General features: G+C 37.1%; 2 protein-coding genes across 2 annotated transcripts in view; one reads left to right on the top strand and one right to left on the bottom strand.

Annotated features, from left to right (window-relative positions):
• Positions 1-307: 307 nt before the first annotated feature.
• CASP6 (caspase 6) lies at positions 308-17,921 on the top strand. Its single transcript, XM_034442268.3, has 8 exons — positions 308-524; positions 5,515-5,553; positions 7,302-7,344; positions 8,787-8,939; positions 12,717-12,793; positions 14,055-14,230; positions 14,739-14,895; positions 16,160-17,921. The coding sequence occupies exons 1-8, from the start codon at positions 482-484 to the stop codon at positions 16,393-16,395; spliced, it is 924 nt and encodes a 307-aa protein (XP_034298159.1). The 5' UTR covers positions 308-481; the 3' UTR covers positions 16,396-17,921.
• The window catches only part of MCUB (mitochondrial calcium uniporter dominant negative subunit beta), a 55,775-nt gene continuing 54,984 nt past the window's right edge, over positions 17,338-18,128 (bottom strand). The window contains exon 8 of the mRNA XM_034442265.3: positions 17,338-17,702. Within this exon, the coding sequence (XP_034298156.1) occupies positions 17,625-17,702 (78 nt within the window). The 3' untranslated portion in view covers positions 17,338-17,624. The remainder of the gene's footprint in view (positions 17,703-18,128) is intronic.

Raw genomic sequence — 18,128 nt, 5'->3', positions numbered from 1 at the left:
GGATTTGTGGATCAATCCTTTATTTTTGTCAGCTTTAAAACAACAAGGAGCTATTTATGGAAAGCCTGCTCGCTCTTTGGGGACCTTGAGTTGGTCTCCTCTATCAGACTGATACTTTTCTCCCTTCAGGCTATCCCAGCCTCTTTTGCTTCTTTATTATAGGAAACGGCAAGGCGTGTTTATTACAGTTCAACTCTCCGGAGACCTTGGGCCTCCCTGCGCTTCTCCCACTCCTCCGAGGCCAAAGCAGAGGGCTGAGACAAGCGCTCAGCCCGCCCAGTCTTGATAAGAGCAAGCAGGGAGAGTTGAGGAGAGGAGGAGGCGCTCCTTTCGCAGGGGAGGAGAAGAGGGCGGGCGGCGGAGGAGGGTGGCTGCCTTTCTTCTAGGCAACTGGAGGAGGGGAGGGAGAACTGTGGTAGCAAACAGCCCCGGGAGGGAGAGGGAGACTGTCTGAAGGCAGCGCGGGAGCCGAAGCCCAGCCATGGCGAACGCCAAGAGACAAAAAAATGACACCAAGTCCTCAGGTAGGCGTAGAAAAGGGCTGCAGCAGCCGCTCCGGGCGAAGAGAATTTTGAGCCGAAGGGTCTCACTGGACGCTTCGGGGGCAGGAAGGCTTGAACCTTGGTAGAGCTTTAGGGGCCGCTCTCGCTCCGGTTGTGTCAGCCTAAAACGGGCTGGCCGGAGGCGATAGATGGATTCTCCCAGACACGCGTGGGTGGATGCCTTCGGTTGAAACGGCACCCCAGGCCAAAAGCGTGGGGAGACGGAGCCCGTCCCAACAAGGCATCTGAGCACGTGGCTTTTCTTTCAGGGAGGCAGTCAGGGCAGGGAAGGAACCACTCCATTTCACTAAGTCCTTGAAACCTTGGCGGTCTGAGCTGGTTGACTTGGGTTTGCTGAGCGTGCCACGCAACCCCCGAACCGAAATTGAAAGGAATGGAAGTGCAGGTCGGGGTAATGGCAGCTGCTAGGTCTTTCTTCCAACTTGGTGGAAGGGCTTGTGCGAAGACAGCAAGCCAGCCAGCCAGCCACGGAGTAAGTGCTTCAGGACAGATCGGGATGAAGGGAGCCTTCGTTTCAAAGCGCCTCCTCTAGCTGCTGAAGGCGTCTCTGTACAGTGAAATGCAGGGAGAAAGTCGGAAAGACAAACAACTCAGCCCTTGGGAGCCGCCATGCTCCATCTTTGCTTGGAATAAAGAATCCAACTTTGTGATTTTAAGTGCAGCCGCAGGCAATTCTTTGCTTCTGCTCTTCGTTCTCTCCTCCGGCTTCTGCTCGTTAAAGGTCCGCAGCTCCTCCTGGTTTGCTGTCCGAGTGGCCGCGGCTGCTTTTTTTGGGCAGGCCGCCTTCCTTTGTTCTCGTTCCTCTCTTCCTGCCTTTCCTTTGTTCCGCCTCATTAACTTACTCCGAGCGTGGCTGCCGGTTTGCAGTGCTTACTACTCGACCGTACAGTAGCTGCGTGAACTTGTACTATAACTTGCCTCTCGAGAACAGGCAGCAGAATGTTTGATAATGGAGGCTTGGTCGGAAGAGATCCTCCTAATAATTGTCCCCCCCCATTTTAAATCAGAAATTAAATGCTATAATTTGATTGCACAGCCAACTCAATCATCTCAATAATAAGAGGAAGCAATTGCCTTTTTAATAATTCTATTTCTTTGTTCAAGCAGAATATTGGTCTAGTTCAGGCATGTCGAACCTGTGGCCCATCATTGGCCCTGGACAACTAGTAAAGCAGCCCCACAGTTGTATATGAAATTTATATACGTTAACTATATATTTTATACGACCCCCTTTTCTCTTAGTGCGGCCCAGGAAAACCAAAAATTTGGACAGCGATGCTCTAGAATTATGAAATGGGTGGATACTGTACTGCAATCTAGAGTCTAGATTGTGGTACAGTATCCACCCATTTCATAATATAAAACACATTGAATGTTATACCTTGAAACTTTGTCTCTGTCTCTCTCTGTAAAAAACTGAGCTCTGAGTCCAATTTCTTTTACTATGCAGTTCTAATTCATTCTGCTGTAACACAGTTCTCTTTCCCTGGGAATAGGAACAGATATTTCCAAAACACTACATAGAAAACACAAATACACCTCTTTTTCCTATCTGCTACACAGGGAGCAAATTCCTCTGGAGTCAAGTGACAGAAAAAGTATCAAAGCTATCAAAGAGGTCATCTTAATGTACTTATTGATGAATTAGTACTCATATCCACTTTCTAGGATTCAGTAAACTTAACCCCCTTTTCCTGCCAATAAACTGGCTAATGAGACTTCAGCCATATCTATACAGTTTCTTGCTGTGTTCTTCTCTCCTAGAGCCAGCAGGAAATTACACTGCACTAAATCATGCTGTTGTCTCCAAAGTGAAAGGAACAGGGCTGGGTTACTATCCCTACAGCTTTCACATGCAAATTCTAAGGTTGTGGTTTCCCTGGCCGAAATTCCAGTCCACCCAACATCCACCATGAGAAAAATATATCACGTTAACATTTTGGTATCTATGCACTCATGTTTTATTTTCTGTCATTATATATATGTTGTGTAGTTTGTGTGTGTGTGTGTGTTAAATATGTGTTTATATATAGGCATATGCAGGGGTGAAATCCAGCAGGTTCTGGGGAACTGGTAGCTGAAATTTTGAGCAGTTCAGAGAACCGGCAAATACCACCTCTGGCTAGTCCCAGAGTGGGGTCAGAATGGAGATTTTGCAATATCCTTCCCCCAGGAGTGGTGAGGGAATGGGGATTTTGCAGTATCCTTCCCTTGCCACGCCCACCAAGCCATACCACACCCACCAAGCCATGCCTACAGAACCGGCTTTAAAAAAATTTGGATTTCACCACTGGGTATATGTACATACATATACCTATAAGTATATAATGTATATATGTATATAATGCATGGATGTATGTATAAAGCAACTAAATAACACAGACTAACATAAGTAATCGCTCAGAATTTAAACCTTTATTGTGTATCATATAGTTTTCTGATGCAATCTGGGTTCTTTTTCTAATGTTATGTTCAATTTTGGATGAAAAAGTCAAATACAGGTAGTCCTCGAGTTACGACCACAATTTATCCCAAAATTTATCTTGTTAAGTGAAACATTTAAGTGAATTTTGCCCCATTTTACAACCTTTCTTGCCACAGTTATTAAAAGAATCACTGCAATTGTTCAGTTAGTAACATGGTTGTTAAATGAATCTGACTTACGTATTGACTTTGCTTGTCAGAGAGTTGCAAAAGGTGATCGCATGACCCTAGGACAGGGGTCTGCCACCTTAAACAAAAGAGAAATTTGGACTCGTTTCCCACAGAAAAGAAAACACCGGGAGCTACAAAACCCTTCTCGTGCCTGACTATTTCTTGAGCAGCCACAAAACTAGCATATGTAGTTGAATTAAACGTTCTGTTTTCTTCTGAAACTTCTCTTTTCTTGGATTTATCCATGGTTGGCCTACTGGGGGTTGAAAAGCTAAATAAATAGCGTGCTAGCGGGTGTCGCACATTGGTGGTTGTGATATTTTGAGTGATGGAGCTGCAGCAGAGGGGTGAAACAGCCACATGAGGCTCCAGAGCCTCAGGTTGCCTCAGGTTGCTGATCCCTGCCTTAGGACACTGCAACTGTCATAAATATAAATTAGTTGCCAAGAGTCTAAATTTTGATCATATGACCATAGGGATGCTACAAGAGTTTAAGTGTGAAAAACAGTCTTAAGTCACTTTTTTCAGTGCTGCTGTAACTTTCAACGGTTACTAAATGAACTGTTGTAAGTTGAGGACTACCTATAATTTTATGCTTGTAATAACATTTCCATTGTAATTGATATTGATAGAATATCAATTGATAGAATATTTATTTCTCCTTATTTTCAATGCATTAAGTTACACAAACAATAGACTATCAATAGTTACATAATATTGCATAAATATCATTGGATTGGAACAAACTTGAACATTGGGCGTTATCCAACAAAATGAAATTCAATGGTGAAAAATGTAAGGTTCTAAAATTTAGGCAAGAAAAACAAAATGCATAGGTACAGTATATGTGGTACCTTGCTCAATAGTGGTGACTGTGAGAGGCTCTTGGAGTCCTAGTGGACAATCACTTAAATATGAGCCAGCAGTATGCAGCAGCTGCCAAAAAAGCCAACACAGTTCTAGGCTGCATAGAGAGATAGAATCAAGATCATGTGAAGTGTTAATACTACTTTATAATGCCTTCGTAAGAAAACTCTTGGAATACTGCATCCAATTTTGATCACTACAATATAAAAAAGATGTTGAGACTCTAGCAAGAGTGCAGAGAAGAGCAACAAAGATGACTAGGGGACTGGAGGATAAAACGAACGGTTGCTGGAACTGGATGTGTCTAGTCTTAGGAAAAGAAGGACTAGGGGAGACATGATAGCAGTGTTCTGATATCTCAGGGGTTGCCACAAAGAAGAAGGAGTCAAGCTAATTTCTAAAGCACCTGAGGGTAGGACAAGAAGCAATGGGTGGAAACTAATCAAGGAGAGAAGCAACTTGGAACTAAGGAGAAATTTCCTGATAGTTAGAACAATTAATCAGTGGAACAACTTGCCTCCAGAAGCTGTAAATGCTCCAACGCTGAAAACCTCTTAGAGAGGTTAGATAACCATTTGTCTGAAGTGGTGTAGGGTTTCCTGCCTAAGCAGAGGGTTGGACTAGCAGACCTCCAAGATCTCTTCCAACTCTGTTATTCTGTTCTACATATAGTAATGTTTTAAGATTTCTAATAATACAGATTTACAACATATAATATTTAGAATAAATTTACAATTTATATTACAATCATACACTTAGCCCTTGACTTTATGACCAGTCAGTATAGATTTACTATAACTTTCTAGTTCTGATTTGAAATACCGTGATTCATGTTCATAATTAAGAGTACAATATTAAATCCATTTGGAAGAATATACAAAAGTAGCAATGCTGCTCTTTTTGCTTGTCAATCTTCATAAGAACATTGAGGAGAAGACTGAAAAACCTTTGGAGAAAAGAGTTTAAGTGATTAACTTGTATTTAAAAATTTGTTTGCTGATTACCGTAGTTTTCGGAGTATAAGATGCACTTCCCCTCCGCCCCCAAAAGAGGGTAGAAATGTTGGTGCGTCTTATATACTGAATACACCATTTTTGGCCTCCCGAAGCCCTGCCCCGCGTGTCCTGTTTTTGCGAAAAACACGCCCATTTTTTGCAAAAACGGTGCACAGAAGGTTTGGGAGACCTGCAAAGTGTTCCTGGGGACCGGGGAGGGCAAAAAACTTTTTTTTCTTGCTTACCTCTTCGAAACCTTGGTGCATCTTATAGTCCGAAAAATACGGTATATTGTAGTATATTGAAATATGCCTCAGTCATAAAATACATGCTGTATATTGCTGTAAATATTGAGTCCTGCCTTCTTTTCTTTTGCAATTGAGTTTGAACATGGTTTATAAGAGAGATATTCATTGTATTGTTTCCTACTGTAGAAATCCACGTGGACAGCAAGAACATACTACAGTGCAAAGGTAAGGTACCCAGCATTTTAAAAATATATATATAATTGACACTTAAACTTTCCTAAATTGCAACGTAATAGGAAAAAAAGCAAGAGATTGAAACCACCCCCAAATTATGAGGAATATTTATGTTTACATGACACGGTCCTGGTGATCCTCAGAATTCAGTAACTGTTGCGACCCAGCAGCACACAAAAATTAGCATCTGGAAAGATTCGTTCACCACTGATGTTTTGGCTTGTCACAGATACTCGCAAATGGAACTTGGTAAACTGAAATTTATCTCTGAAATTTCTGCTTTTAATTTATTTTCTCCATAGAGCAGGGGTGTCAAGCTCGATTTCATTGAGGGCTGCATCAGGGTTGTGTTTGACCTCGGGCTGGGTGGGCGTGGCCAGCTCAACATCACTCGTGTTGGGCGTCTGTGACAGAGGGTTACAGGAGGCCATCCCTGGCAAAAACAGAGATTGGGAGCTCATTTTCGCTGGCAGAGGCACCGTGGGCTAGTCCGCTGTTTCCAGGGTGACCCCATAGGGCACCCTTGAGTTTGACACCTCTGCCTTAGAGGGAACAAATAATTAAAAGTCCACATTGGCACAATTTTAGTTGACAACACCAGAATCAGAATTGTGGTTGCAGGCACATAAGTGTCTCATTTCTGCTCCTTTCCCACTTCCCATATGACTCCGAGATGAAAAACAAAAGGCAGCAGAGACTATGGGCTATATAGGTCTCCCTTTTGCAGGACTTCTTTCTCTGCTTCAGTAATTGATATTGGGAGAGGCTGTTAATGTTCAAAGAATTTACATACCATACAGGAATTAGTAGACTAGAAGAGTGATTAGTTAAATCTCAAGCAAGGCTATCTGGGATCCAGTCTAGTTTCTGTGGATTAATTGGGTCATTTAACTCTATGTCGGGGTGGTGGAACGACTGCAATTTTTGTTCCTTGGTATGTAAAGTTAGACTGCTTGTTTTAAAGTAAATTAAGTACCTTTTAGTTTGTATCTTTTCTTATTTTTTTGATCACTTACATTTTTTTATTTATGGATTTCCATAAAATACATTTCCCTATGAAAATATGCTTTTAAATATGAAAACATATTTAAAGTATATTTTAAAAATAAGGTGAACCAGGGTTGAAGTGCTCCCGGTTCAGACCAGATCACCCGATCCGGTAGCGATGGAGGCGGGTGGTTCGGAGAACCGGTAGCAAAAATCCCTGCCCCCCCCCATGCCCACCTGAGCCTCACAATCATCAGAGCCTGTTTTTTACTTTTAAAAGCATTTTTTCTACAACCTCTTCAATGGAAAAAATGCTTTTAAAAGTAAAAAAAAAAGCCTCTGATGATCACGCGGCACAACTGGGATCGTCAAAGGCTTTTAAAAGAAAAAAACCCTTTTTTTCTTTTAAATGCCTCTGACGATCCCAGCTGAGTTGCCTGATCGGCAGAGGCTTTTTAAACCTCTGCCGATCAGGCAACTCAGCTGGGATCGTCAGAGCCTTTTGAAAGCATTTTTTAACAACCTCATTGCCGAAGAGGTAGAAAAAATGGTTTTAAAAGTAAAAAAAAAAAAAAAAAAAGGCCACGCCCACCCAGTCACATTAACTCCCCCAAGCCACACCCACAGTACAAATTTTAGATTTCACCACTGGGGTGAACATGTAAGTGTATTACCTATACTTGCACATTTTTTATCATGTAGAAGCTAAATTATTTTGATTTATTTATGTTTGAATTATTTTCTATTTACAGATGAGCAGCAAAACCTCACTGAATCAGACGCCTTTGGTGAAAGGTAATCTTTTCTGAGTCAAGAGATTTTGCAGCGTTTTTTTCCTTCTAACTATCATAATTATTTGTGGATCTTGTATGGCTCTACTCTAAGAAGCTTATAATGAAAATAACCAATTTAGGATCAGTTGGTCTCCAAGCTAGATGGTTGATTTTGTAACCAAATCAGATTCCTTTTAAAATTACAGTTATCCATCGGGGTTGCACTTTTTCCCATTGGATACAAGTATTTCTATTTTGAGTGCTTTAAATTGATTGGCTAATGCATAACATTCTTTTTCAAATGCAACTTCTAAAGTGAGACTTTATAAAAACTTTGAAATCAAATCTCGCTTCTAATCAGTCTGATACCAAACAGAAAAGGTGTTATACCTGTATACTTAATTTCTTTTCTATTTCCTTCACAAATGCTTTGTTCTTGTATTATTCCTAAGTTTATTGAAAAAAAATCATCACAACCAGAAATTTCTGAGTTAAATTGTACACTTGGCACTAGCTGTTGATTGAAAACTGTTTTAAGTCACCTTAAAGCTATGGTTCTTGCAGTGTTGTTTACATAGTAAATACAACAGAAGAATCGTGACAAATACCAGTGAACAATAAACAAAGAGAAAATAGAAATTGTGCATTATTCAATAAAAATAATAATTAAAAAAATGTAAATCTTCAGAGTAAGAAAACTATCTGTTATTCATTGCTAAATAAGGACATCAAAAGAGACAATATGGGGTACTTGTTAAGGTATTGGCTCAAGATCATAGAGACTAATATTGATGGATACCTTTGGGCCATATACTCAATGAATGAATGTGAATAGAGTACAAAACTGAATGTCCTTATGAAAGTGTATTTAAATAATTTGACCACATGAAGAGAATGAACCAAAATCAAATCACTAAACAAATACATGAAGGAAATCATAAAAAGACTTAAGAAAACCATGGTTGCATGGAGTAACAATCCTAAAATGAGGCAATCGGCAAAGTTAAAGAACAAAAGGCTACATGTGAAACCAAATATGAACATGGTAGAAAGAAGCATAGTTTCCAAGGACAGAAAGGTATGGAAAGTTATAATGAATGGTGTGGATATAATGTAGTTTTAGCTGTAGTCCTTTTTGTTTTCTTTTATGTCTTTAATTTCTTTGGCTTAATATTCCTTTTGCCTTTTTGTACTCTGTATAATGCTGCTTATCCTAAATGGGAATAGTATGGTTGGTACGTAGGTAGGTACCAAAAACGTACCTAAAATACTAAAGGATATTCTTCTTGTAAATCAAATTAAATTATACACGATTTGCTCTAATTGTACAGTTCTTTGAATCCTAATCATTGACTTGCTTAAACATACAAATGTGTTTACTGTATACGAATGAGAAAGACCTAAGTTTATTAACTGGGCTACCTTGGATTTGTTGTTGTTGTTGTTGTTTTTTGTTTTTTGCAGAATCAGACTGCTCTTTGATCCAACTGTGGAATACAAAATGAAACACAAGAGAAGAGGACTTGCTTTGATCTTCAATCATGAGAGATTTTTCTGGCACTTAATGTTGCCAGATAGACGTGGTACTTGTGCTGACCGAGATAATCTGAACCGCAGGTAAAGGAATCGTTGTTCAGTGTATTTTCTTTTACACTGAAGAAGACAAATCCAATGACTTTTCAAAAAGTACTTCCCTTTTTAAAGAAATTGTGTGTTAAGGGAGAAAGTATTCCATGAGTACTGAGGTAGTGCAGACTGTTAGATCTTTAGGATATGGGTAAAGAATTTTGAAGGTTTTACCACAGGAATGGCTTTAACATAAATCAGGATCTAATAGTTCTTTGGCTGATTTTCAACAGATTTCTGACTCGGTTTTTCAATAAATTAAGTCCTATCCCTTTAATTACCAGGAAAAAAACTTCTGTTACTTGAATTAACATATTTACCAAAATAAAAGGCAATCCTAAACTGAAGTTGACATTTTCCATCACAAAGCAAGATCAGAGAGAAAAGCCTCATCTGTACAGATAGTCCTCGATTTACCACCATTCGTTTAGTGACCATTTGAAGTTACAACAGCACTGAAAAAAATGACTTCCGGTCATAAGTATGATTTTTCATACTTATGACCACTGTAGCATCCTCACGGTCAGGTGATCAAAATTTGGATGTTTGGCAATTGACTCATATTTATGACAGTTGCAGTATCCCAGGGTCATGCGGTCACCTATTGCGTCCTTCTGACAAACAGAGTCAATAGGGAAACCAGACTCACTTAACAACCATCTTACTAACTTAACAGTACAGCAATTCATTTAACAACTGTGACAAGAAGGGTCATAAAAGTTGGGACAAAACTTACTTAACAATTAAATCGTGAAGTAAAAAGGCTTGATTTAAATCAACTCGATTTAAATCATAATTTTTTTTTTTATTGAAAAAGTTTTAAAACAATACACATTTTCCCCACAACCCCCCCTCCCAACCCCCCTCCCCCTCCCCGACTTCCCAGAGCAGAACACAAGGTATTTCTATTGACCTTTAACAATAAACTAAATTGGATAACCAATCATTAAACTAACACCCCTAAAAAAAAATTTCTTAACCCCCCATGTATAAAATCCTATTTTTTAAACATAATACTTCTAATATCACTTATATAACACTTATACAAATAAAAGAAATCATTCATAAGCTATTTGATATTTTTTGGTCTGATACTTATTTTGTATATAATCAATCCATCTTCTCCAGTCCTGTATGTACCTTTCTTGTGTATGATCCTTCAGATATGCTGAAATTTTAGCCATTTCAGCTAAATTAGTTACTTTCAATATCCAGTCATCAATAGTAGGCAAAAAGTCCTTCTTCCAGTGTTGTGCTCCCTTTTATAAACCCTGATTGATCATTGTGAATTATTTGTTGCATAACTGGCATTAATCTATTAGCTAATATTTTAGCAAAAATCTTATAATCAGTATTCAGAAGTGAAATTGGCCTGAAATTCTCAGGTTTAATGGAATTTTGATCCTCCTTTGGAATTAGTGAGACAAAGGCTGTTTTCCAAGAAGGTGGTACTCCTCCTCCTACTTGTATTTTATTAAATAAAATTTTGAGTGGTTCTAACATTTCAGATTGTAAATGTTTATAATAAACAGCTGTTAGTCCATCTGTTCCTGGAGCCTTACCTATTTTTAATTGTTTAATTACCCCAACAATTTCCTCAGAAGTTATTGGCTGATTCAATCTCTCTCTCTGTTCCAGCGTTAGTTCAGGAATCTCGATCTTTAAATATCTATCAATATCAACCTCTTGAATTGCATCTTTAGCATATAACTTTGTGTAGAACTCCAAAAAAGCCTTTTTTATTAAATTCTGTTGATAAATCTCTTTACCTCTAAATTCTATCTTGTCTATAACACGTGATTTCTGTTTTTTCCTCATCGTGTAAGATTTAAATCATAATTTTTAAAGAGCAACTGTCATCTCTGTTCCACAGCAGCTTCTCCTCTGACCTGCTGTTGACTCACCGACAGTCCCAATATTGCAGAATATACAGCCTCATGCTACATAACTAAGCTCCGTTTCATGCTGGATAAACTAAATTATTAACGTATCTTAAATAAAAAACTATTTTAGATAGATTTTTTACTCCAAAAGCATTTTATTAAAATAAATTTGATAAAAATAAAAAAAAAATCCAATTTAAATAAAAAAACCCGATTTAAGTAAAAAAAAATCAATTTCTTTTCTTTCTTTTTTTTAAAACCATCTATTTTTATCTACCCTGACTACAATTTTTATCAAACTTGGTAACTTTAAAATGTGTGAATTTCAACACTCAGAATTCCCCGGATACTGTGTTGGTTGGGGAATTCTGGGAGTTGAAATCGAGATTTTAAAATTAGCACCATAAAAAAAATACTGTTTTAGTATATCCTCTTTCATTCATACACTGTTTGGAGGAAAGTTCTCAGGAAAATGGTCCCAGAATGTAACAACTTTGAGCTCAGGTCAGTTCCGGTACTCATGATGGTTAGAGTTTGTTTCAGACTTTTCATCTGCAGAATCAACCCTATGCTCACATGTCTGACACAACCCATCTGTGGCTTTTTTAAAAAACTTGGACCCTATTGCTCATGACAATATATTAAATAGATTAAAAATGGCCTATGGAACATATCCAACTTCTCGTTCTGTGACTTCATATTCCAAGGATAGTGGAGCATGGGAGGAGAAATGAAGCAGAAACAGCATGTCTTTATGATAAAGAATGGCTTTTGCAATATAGGATTACTAGAAAACGTTGAAGGAATCTCAAACAAGAGCCTTGGTAGTACAGGGGTTTAAGGCACCCTGTTATTAAGCTGGTTATTAAGACCAGCTGCCTGCAATTACTGCAGGGTTCAAATCTCACCAAGGCTCAAGGTTGACTCAGCCTTCCATCCTTTCTATGAGGACCCAGTTTGGGGGGGCAATAAGCTGACTTTGTATAAATATACAAAAGGATGAAGGCTATTGCTGAGCACATTGTAAGCCGCCCTGAGTCTTCGGAGAAGGGTGGCATATAAATCAAATTAAAAAAACAAACAAAACATACCTCTGATCTACAGTATCATAGGCTGATGATAAATATCTATATGAATATTATTTATTTTTTATTTTATGTTAGTTATTTATTATCTCGCTTTGCGATCTGACGAGATCCGGCCATGAATGGTGTGAATGGGTTTTAATGTCTTTAATGTTTTTAATTTTTAAGTGTTTTTATAGTGATTTTTTGAGTGTATTGTGAGCCGCCCTGGGTCTTCGGAGAGGGGCGGCATATAAATTGAATAAATAAATAAATAAATAAATAAATAAATAAATATTTTATTAGAACAGTGTGAATAGTTGTGCCATTTCATTATTCATTGTATAATTTATAAATCGGGACATGGGCACAGGTTGTGTGAAATGTCACGTCTTTAAATATTTCTGGCCAATGTTTCAGATGCTCACATGCTGAGATATTAGGCAGGTGAATAAGGCAATGAAAGAAACAACTTGTAGAATTCTTTTCACAAACTGTACTATGTCAAGAAGTACAGATTTTAAAAGTTGGGTTTACAGATAGAATATTACTGATATTAAGTATTGTATCTTAAGTGTGTTTTAGTTGCATTTATATTTTAATTTGGAACCCAATCTGATTCTGTGGATTAAAAAGGTAGATTATTCTTTTTTTCTGGAGTATTCCTAGCATAAGAATGTGGAAAGTGATGTTTTGGTAAATTTCTAAAGCTGGCTGGTTAGATAATGTTGCATCCTCTCAGATGTCTAAATATTAATATGTGAATTGTTAAGAATATATGAACATGATCCTAGAGTGAAATATTATTCTGTTTAAAATAGCTTGACTCAACTTGGATTTGAAGTGAAATGTTTTGATGACCTTAAAGCAGAAGAAGTGTTTCAGAACATTTATAATGGTAGGTTTATTTATTTGCTGTAGATGGCTTGGCTAGCGGTTATATTTTATTGGTAAAATTTTTAATATTAATGTTCCTAGTGAAGAAAATAATTCTGGTTAATGAATTTAATTTATTGAACTGTGGGAGAGTCAACCAGATAGAAAGATCTGCATACTTTATATATTTTTTTTCCTCCCAGGCCTGGCCTGTTAAAGCTATTCACATTCCTCCGATCATGTTTGTTATTAACTATTGAATTATATATTTATGCTGATAAGCCAGTGTTGACATTTTAAGTTTTTTTTTAAATCTTTTGTTTTTACATTGTAATGTTTTTCATTTTTAAAACTAAAAATTCACAAACAATTTTATAGTGAATTTAGTTAGGGGTAGGTAGGTATGCAAAATTCACCAGTTGAGAAACAGAATGTTCTGGAAAATTCGAGAGCATTCTGTTCGTCTTCCAAATCATCTTGAGCCTTCTCCAGATTATGCTATTCCAGTAGTTCAGTGGTTTATGGAAGTAAATTATGTTAAACTGGAAATCATTTGAACTGTTTCAGTCACTCCATTCCACGTGAAACAGGCAGTGGTGGGCTGCAACCGGTTTAACAACTGGTTCTGTGAGCGTGCGCTTGCGCGCAGTGTTCAAAATACAGCAATTTGAAGCTCAGCTGCTTACCTTCTAAGGTGGCCCTGGTAAGTAGAACAGTGGAGGTACGGAAATCAGCTGTGGCACGTGAATTTCTGGCTGAGCCAGAAAGAAGGAAATATAGGACAGGATAGGGCAGGGGTGGCTGAGTGGGGCCAGCTGATCGTCAGAACTATCTGCTTTCCCGAACTAGTTCGAACCACCAGCAGCCCACCACAGCAGCCTACTGGTTGCATTTCCCATTTGGTGAATTTTGCACATCTCTAATTTTTAGAGAACAAGGTGAAAAATAAGCATTTAAGATGTCTTTGCTGCTATCTGCTACGTTTAAAAGGAAGCAGAGAAAGCAGAAGAGACTGTAAGGTCTCAACAGTAAGCAATCATGGCATCTGATGAGATGGTTTTAATGATGTAGTAGGCACCAGGGAGTAAGGAGTGTTGATTGATTTTTCAATTTCTAAAGCCAGCTCAGAATAAAATTAACTCTTTGTTTAGCATGTAGGAGAACGGGATTGGTTTGATTTATGTCCAAAGCAAGCTGAAGGAAGTTTACACCTCACTACTTTAATAGCCACCAATATAAAAATAACTTCTCTGTGTGGATAAATTGCATCATTATTTTTGTAGTGTCCAGAGAGCAGCATGAAGATGCAGATTGCTTTATGTGCATTTTCCTGAGCCATGGAGAAGATAACCATGTTTATGCTTATGATGCTAAAATACAGATACAAAAGCTGACCAATATGTTCAGAGGTGATAAATGCCGTAGTCTGATAGGGAAGCCAAAAATATTCATAATTCAGGTGAGATGGCGGAGTTCTTGATTCCACAACTGGGTTCATAATATGGGATTAAAATCAATCTTCTTGGGAGAAATTAAGGCTGCCATATATTAAAGGCATCAGTTTTAAATGCAAACATTAAGTGTAACATTTGGTGCATTTAGTCAAAACATGATATACTTTCATATATTTACACCTATGTAACCTAAACTTCCCTGAGGATTTACCATCAAAGTGTGTAAACAGTTTTGTCTATGACTGGCAATTTGTAGTGGGAAAATGAGTGGGTGGAAGAAGTGCCAGAATCATCTTAGACTTTGTCTTACACAAGGGTCCTTGTGTAAGAATAGACTTCAATTTAAAAAAAAAATACAAAACATCACCGGTATCTATAGCAGAGCATAATTAAGGGCATTTATATGTTCAATCATTTAAGTGAACTTTTCTGGCTCTACATCGGGGTTGGTATTTATAAGTGATTTCTGATGCAGGATTTCATTTCTAGCAGTTCTTTTCTCTCCAATTTTAGGCATGCAGAGGAGATAAGCATGATGATCCGGTCTCTCCTGATACGGTGGATAGCGTTACAGAACGCTCACTCGTCAATGAAACCGAAGTTGACGCTGCTGCAGTTTATACTTTACCTGCTGGTGCTGATTTCCTCATGTGTTATTCTGTGGCCGAAGGTAAAAAAAATAAATGTTATCCTATAACAGGGCTTTCAAACTCACGGCCTGTGAGCCCGATGCGTCACGCACTGGCCACGCCCACCCCCATTTTAGCAAAGGGAAAAAGTCACGATATGTCACATGATGTTTGACACCCTTGTCCTAGAAGAAAACAAAGTTTAACTTCATCAAGCGGGTAATAGTTGCTTAAAGTTGTTTTGATGTATCATTTATTGGTTATTCATACTATACGTTGAATTGATACTGACAACCAAGTCTTTTTGTATTTAAAAAAAAAAAAGCTAATAAAAAAACCCTTCCCAAAACTAATGCGTAAATAAAAAATGGCAGATAGAAATTGAATCTGCAAGAAGTGATGGCGCACTTATCATTATGTAAATCACAACTGGAGCTTCTTTTCCACCAGGGTGGTGTCAGCTCCCCATATTTCCATCACAGCAGAGCAAATATTAACTACCCTTGCCTACATAGCTAACTAAATACCTATAAGAAATAAATCTTTAGGGATTTATTATTTATTTTTATTAAATTTATATGCCCGCTTGTTTTATCTAGACACAACCCTAGGGGGCTAACAACTAAATAATATAGCTGTAATGTAAGGTTTCCATGCAATATAAAGAGCCAGCTTCCTAATACTTCCTTGTTGCAGATGCTTGCAATGAGTGCAGAAATAAGACTATTTGGCCAATACTATATTTATGAATGCAATTTTGATAATATTTAGGAGACGAATTTGCAAATGACTACCAGCTAGGATTGCACATTAAAATAGGCTAAAATGGTGTTTGTGGCTTGGCAAACTCAAATGAATGCAGCTACAGTAAGGATTCATCTTCCAGTCTTTTTCATCTTCACTTTAGAGAATGCCATCGGGAACACTTTCTCTTATGGCCAGCCATTTATCAGCTTCCCCGCTCAGCGTGACAAAGGCCACCATTAAAATAATTGGACTTCACTAGATGCAGTATTTATTAGGAAAATATAGCAGAACTGGATCAGCTAGTAGTACTTATATAAACATAGTTAATAAAAGGGGAACGTTAGAGGTTTGGAACAGATAAAATCCTCAAATTATTTTTGCCAAGCAAAAATACTACAAATGTAACAAAAATATCAGAATGCTGGCACATTGAAAAAAGCTCAAAAAAATGCACTTTTTCTCCAACATTTTTTTGGTTACTTAGTAAATATAGATCGAAAACTATACCTAATTTCTTGACACAGTAATGTAATCCTTTCTCCCCCCCTCTTCCAATAGGTTTCTATTCCCATCGGGAGACTCTATATGGTTCTTGGTATATTCAAGATCTGTGTGAGATGATACAAAAACATGGTGCTTCCCTGGAATTCACAGAATTACTGATGCTTGTTAACAGGAAGGTATCACATCGCAGGGTAGATGTATGCAAAGATATTAATGCTATAGGGAAAAAACAGATCCCTTGCTTTGCTTCAATGTTAACTAAAAAACTGTACTTTTATCCCAAATCATAGTAGCACAGTGGAGTAATTATTATTTTTGGCTACATAGGTGGTAGGAAGCGGAGAGTGCTCTGCAGGAATCAAAGCAAAAAAAATACTACTGTTAAAATAGATCAATTTTATATCCACTTATCTAAAATATAATCAATGAGAGTTGATTCTGAATAGACATAGAATTGTACTGATAATTTAAAAGGTTTGTTTAGTTAGAATATAGTTTATTATTTTACATTTAAACTGAGATCATCAGGAGATGGTGAATTAAAATTGTTAGATGAGCAGATCTATGAAATAAAAATCACAGCCAACAATTGCAGGTTCTAAATGGCACACAGAAATACAAATTCTACATTAAAAATTGAAAAAGAAAACTTCTGTGAAGTTTAACAACTCAGGCAGAAATACTTTTATATAGCCTTTGAAATTGTTAGTTATTCTGCTATCCTCAGGGAGTTTTAAAAATAAGTTCAGGCTTGACATTGGGATAATAAAGGAACAGTTAATCAAAAGTTAGCTGTCTTTAGGTTTACATTCCATAATGGATGTTATAATGGATATTTTGTACTAATGGCTAAATTTTTATACTTTTGTTTCAACATAGTAATTGTCTTGTGAGAATCATTTTCTTAATCTGTACTGTGTAAATTGTTCCCCTCCCACTTAACATTTTGGAAAAGTGAATTATGCGACCAATTGTGACTCCTTCAGTTATAGCAGCTCTTGCTAACTTGTGGAATTACTGCAACTGAAACATTTGCATTATTTTCCATGCAAACCAGCTTTATTGTTATTATTTGAGAAAGGTTAATTTGTGCCTGTGAAACCTGTTTTCATAAACCTTTCAGGTGCTATGCGTGCTACATATGTAACTCATTACAGCACTGGAATATTTTGTGCAAGTGTGAAAGGAACATTTTCTTAACATCCTAAATAGAACACTCAGAAGACATCCAAAACTAGTATCTGTTTTTATTTAGCTCATTATGAAAATAACATTCAAATATAGGAATCCCAGAATAAAACCATCCTTTAAAAACATTGTTTTGTTTTATTAAGAATGGATTGGCCATCCAAGATTAAGATGATTATTCTTTCTAAACTTGAATATTGTGGAGAAATGATATATACAAAACTATGATTTGTTTTTTTTTTGTAAAGTCTTGTACATTCAGGTTTAATATAGTGGGTCAAAATGTCCAGTTTGTGATTTTTTTGAGGGAACAACAGGCTGAAACTTAAAATTAATGTTTGTCATTAATTTCTTGCACTGGAAGCTGTAATTGTAAGGGGTTTCTCAGTCGTTTCAAGGATTCTTCCACCTGATAGTGTAAAAGGAAAAAAAAGTTATAAGTTTATGGTTTAAATAGTTGTAAATCATTTCCATCAAATTCTACATTCTTCCATTATGTATTTTGTTAAATAACCTGAATTTACATTTTATCTTAAATGTGACTCAATTACACTTAGCTTTTAAAATTAGGAAACTGATTTAGCTAACAGGCAGCAAGACATTCTGAAATAAACTTTTTTATACATTCTATTCTGTATCTATGGATGCTGGACGTACTTAGCCAGAATACATATCCAATAAATTATTCTTCACTAAAGGAAAAACATAGAAAAGAATTGAATTGAATTGTAAATCAATTGCAAATGTTGAATTGGGTTTGAAATATGCAACATGTTAGTTATACATGATTATAGATTACCTCTGCAGGATCTAGACCATAATTCTGCAGTGTGTT

Source organism: Pantherophis guttatus, chromosome 8 (genome assembly GCF_059756535.1).
Source record: "Pantherophis guttatus breed Tessera chromosome 8, ASM5975653v1, whole genome shotgun sequence".
Classification (NCBI taxonomy): domain Eukaryota; kingdom Metazoa; phylum Chordata; class Lepidosauria; order Squamata; family Colubridae; genus Pantherophis; species Pantherophis guttatus.
Note: the sequence above shows the minus strand (reverse complement) of the source record. Positions and strands in the feature narration are given on the sequence as shown.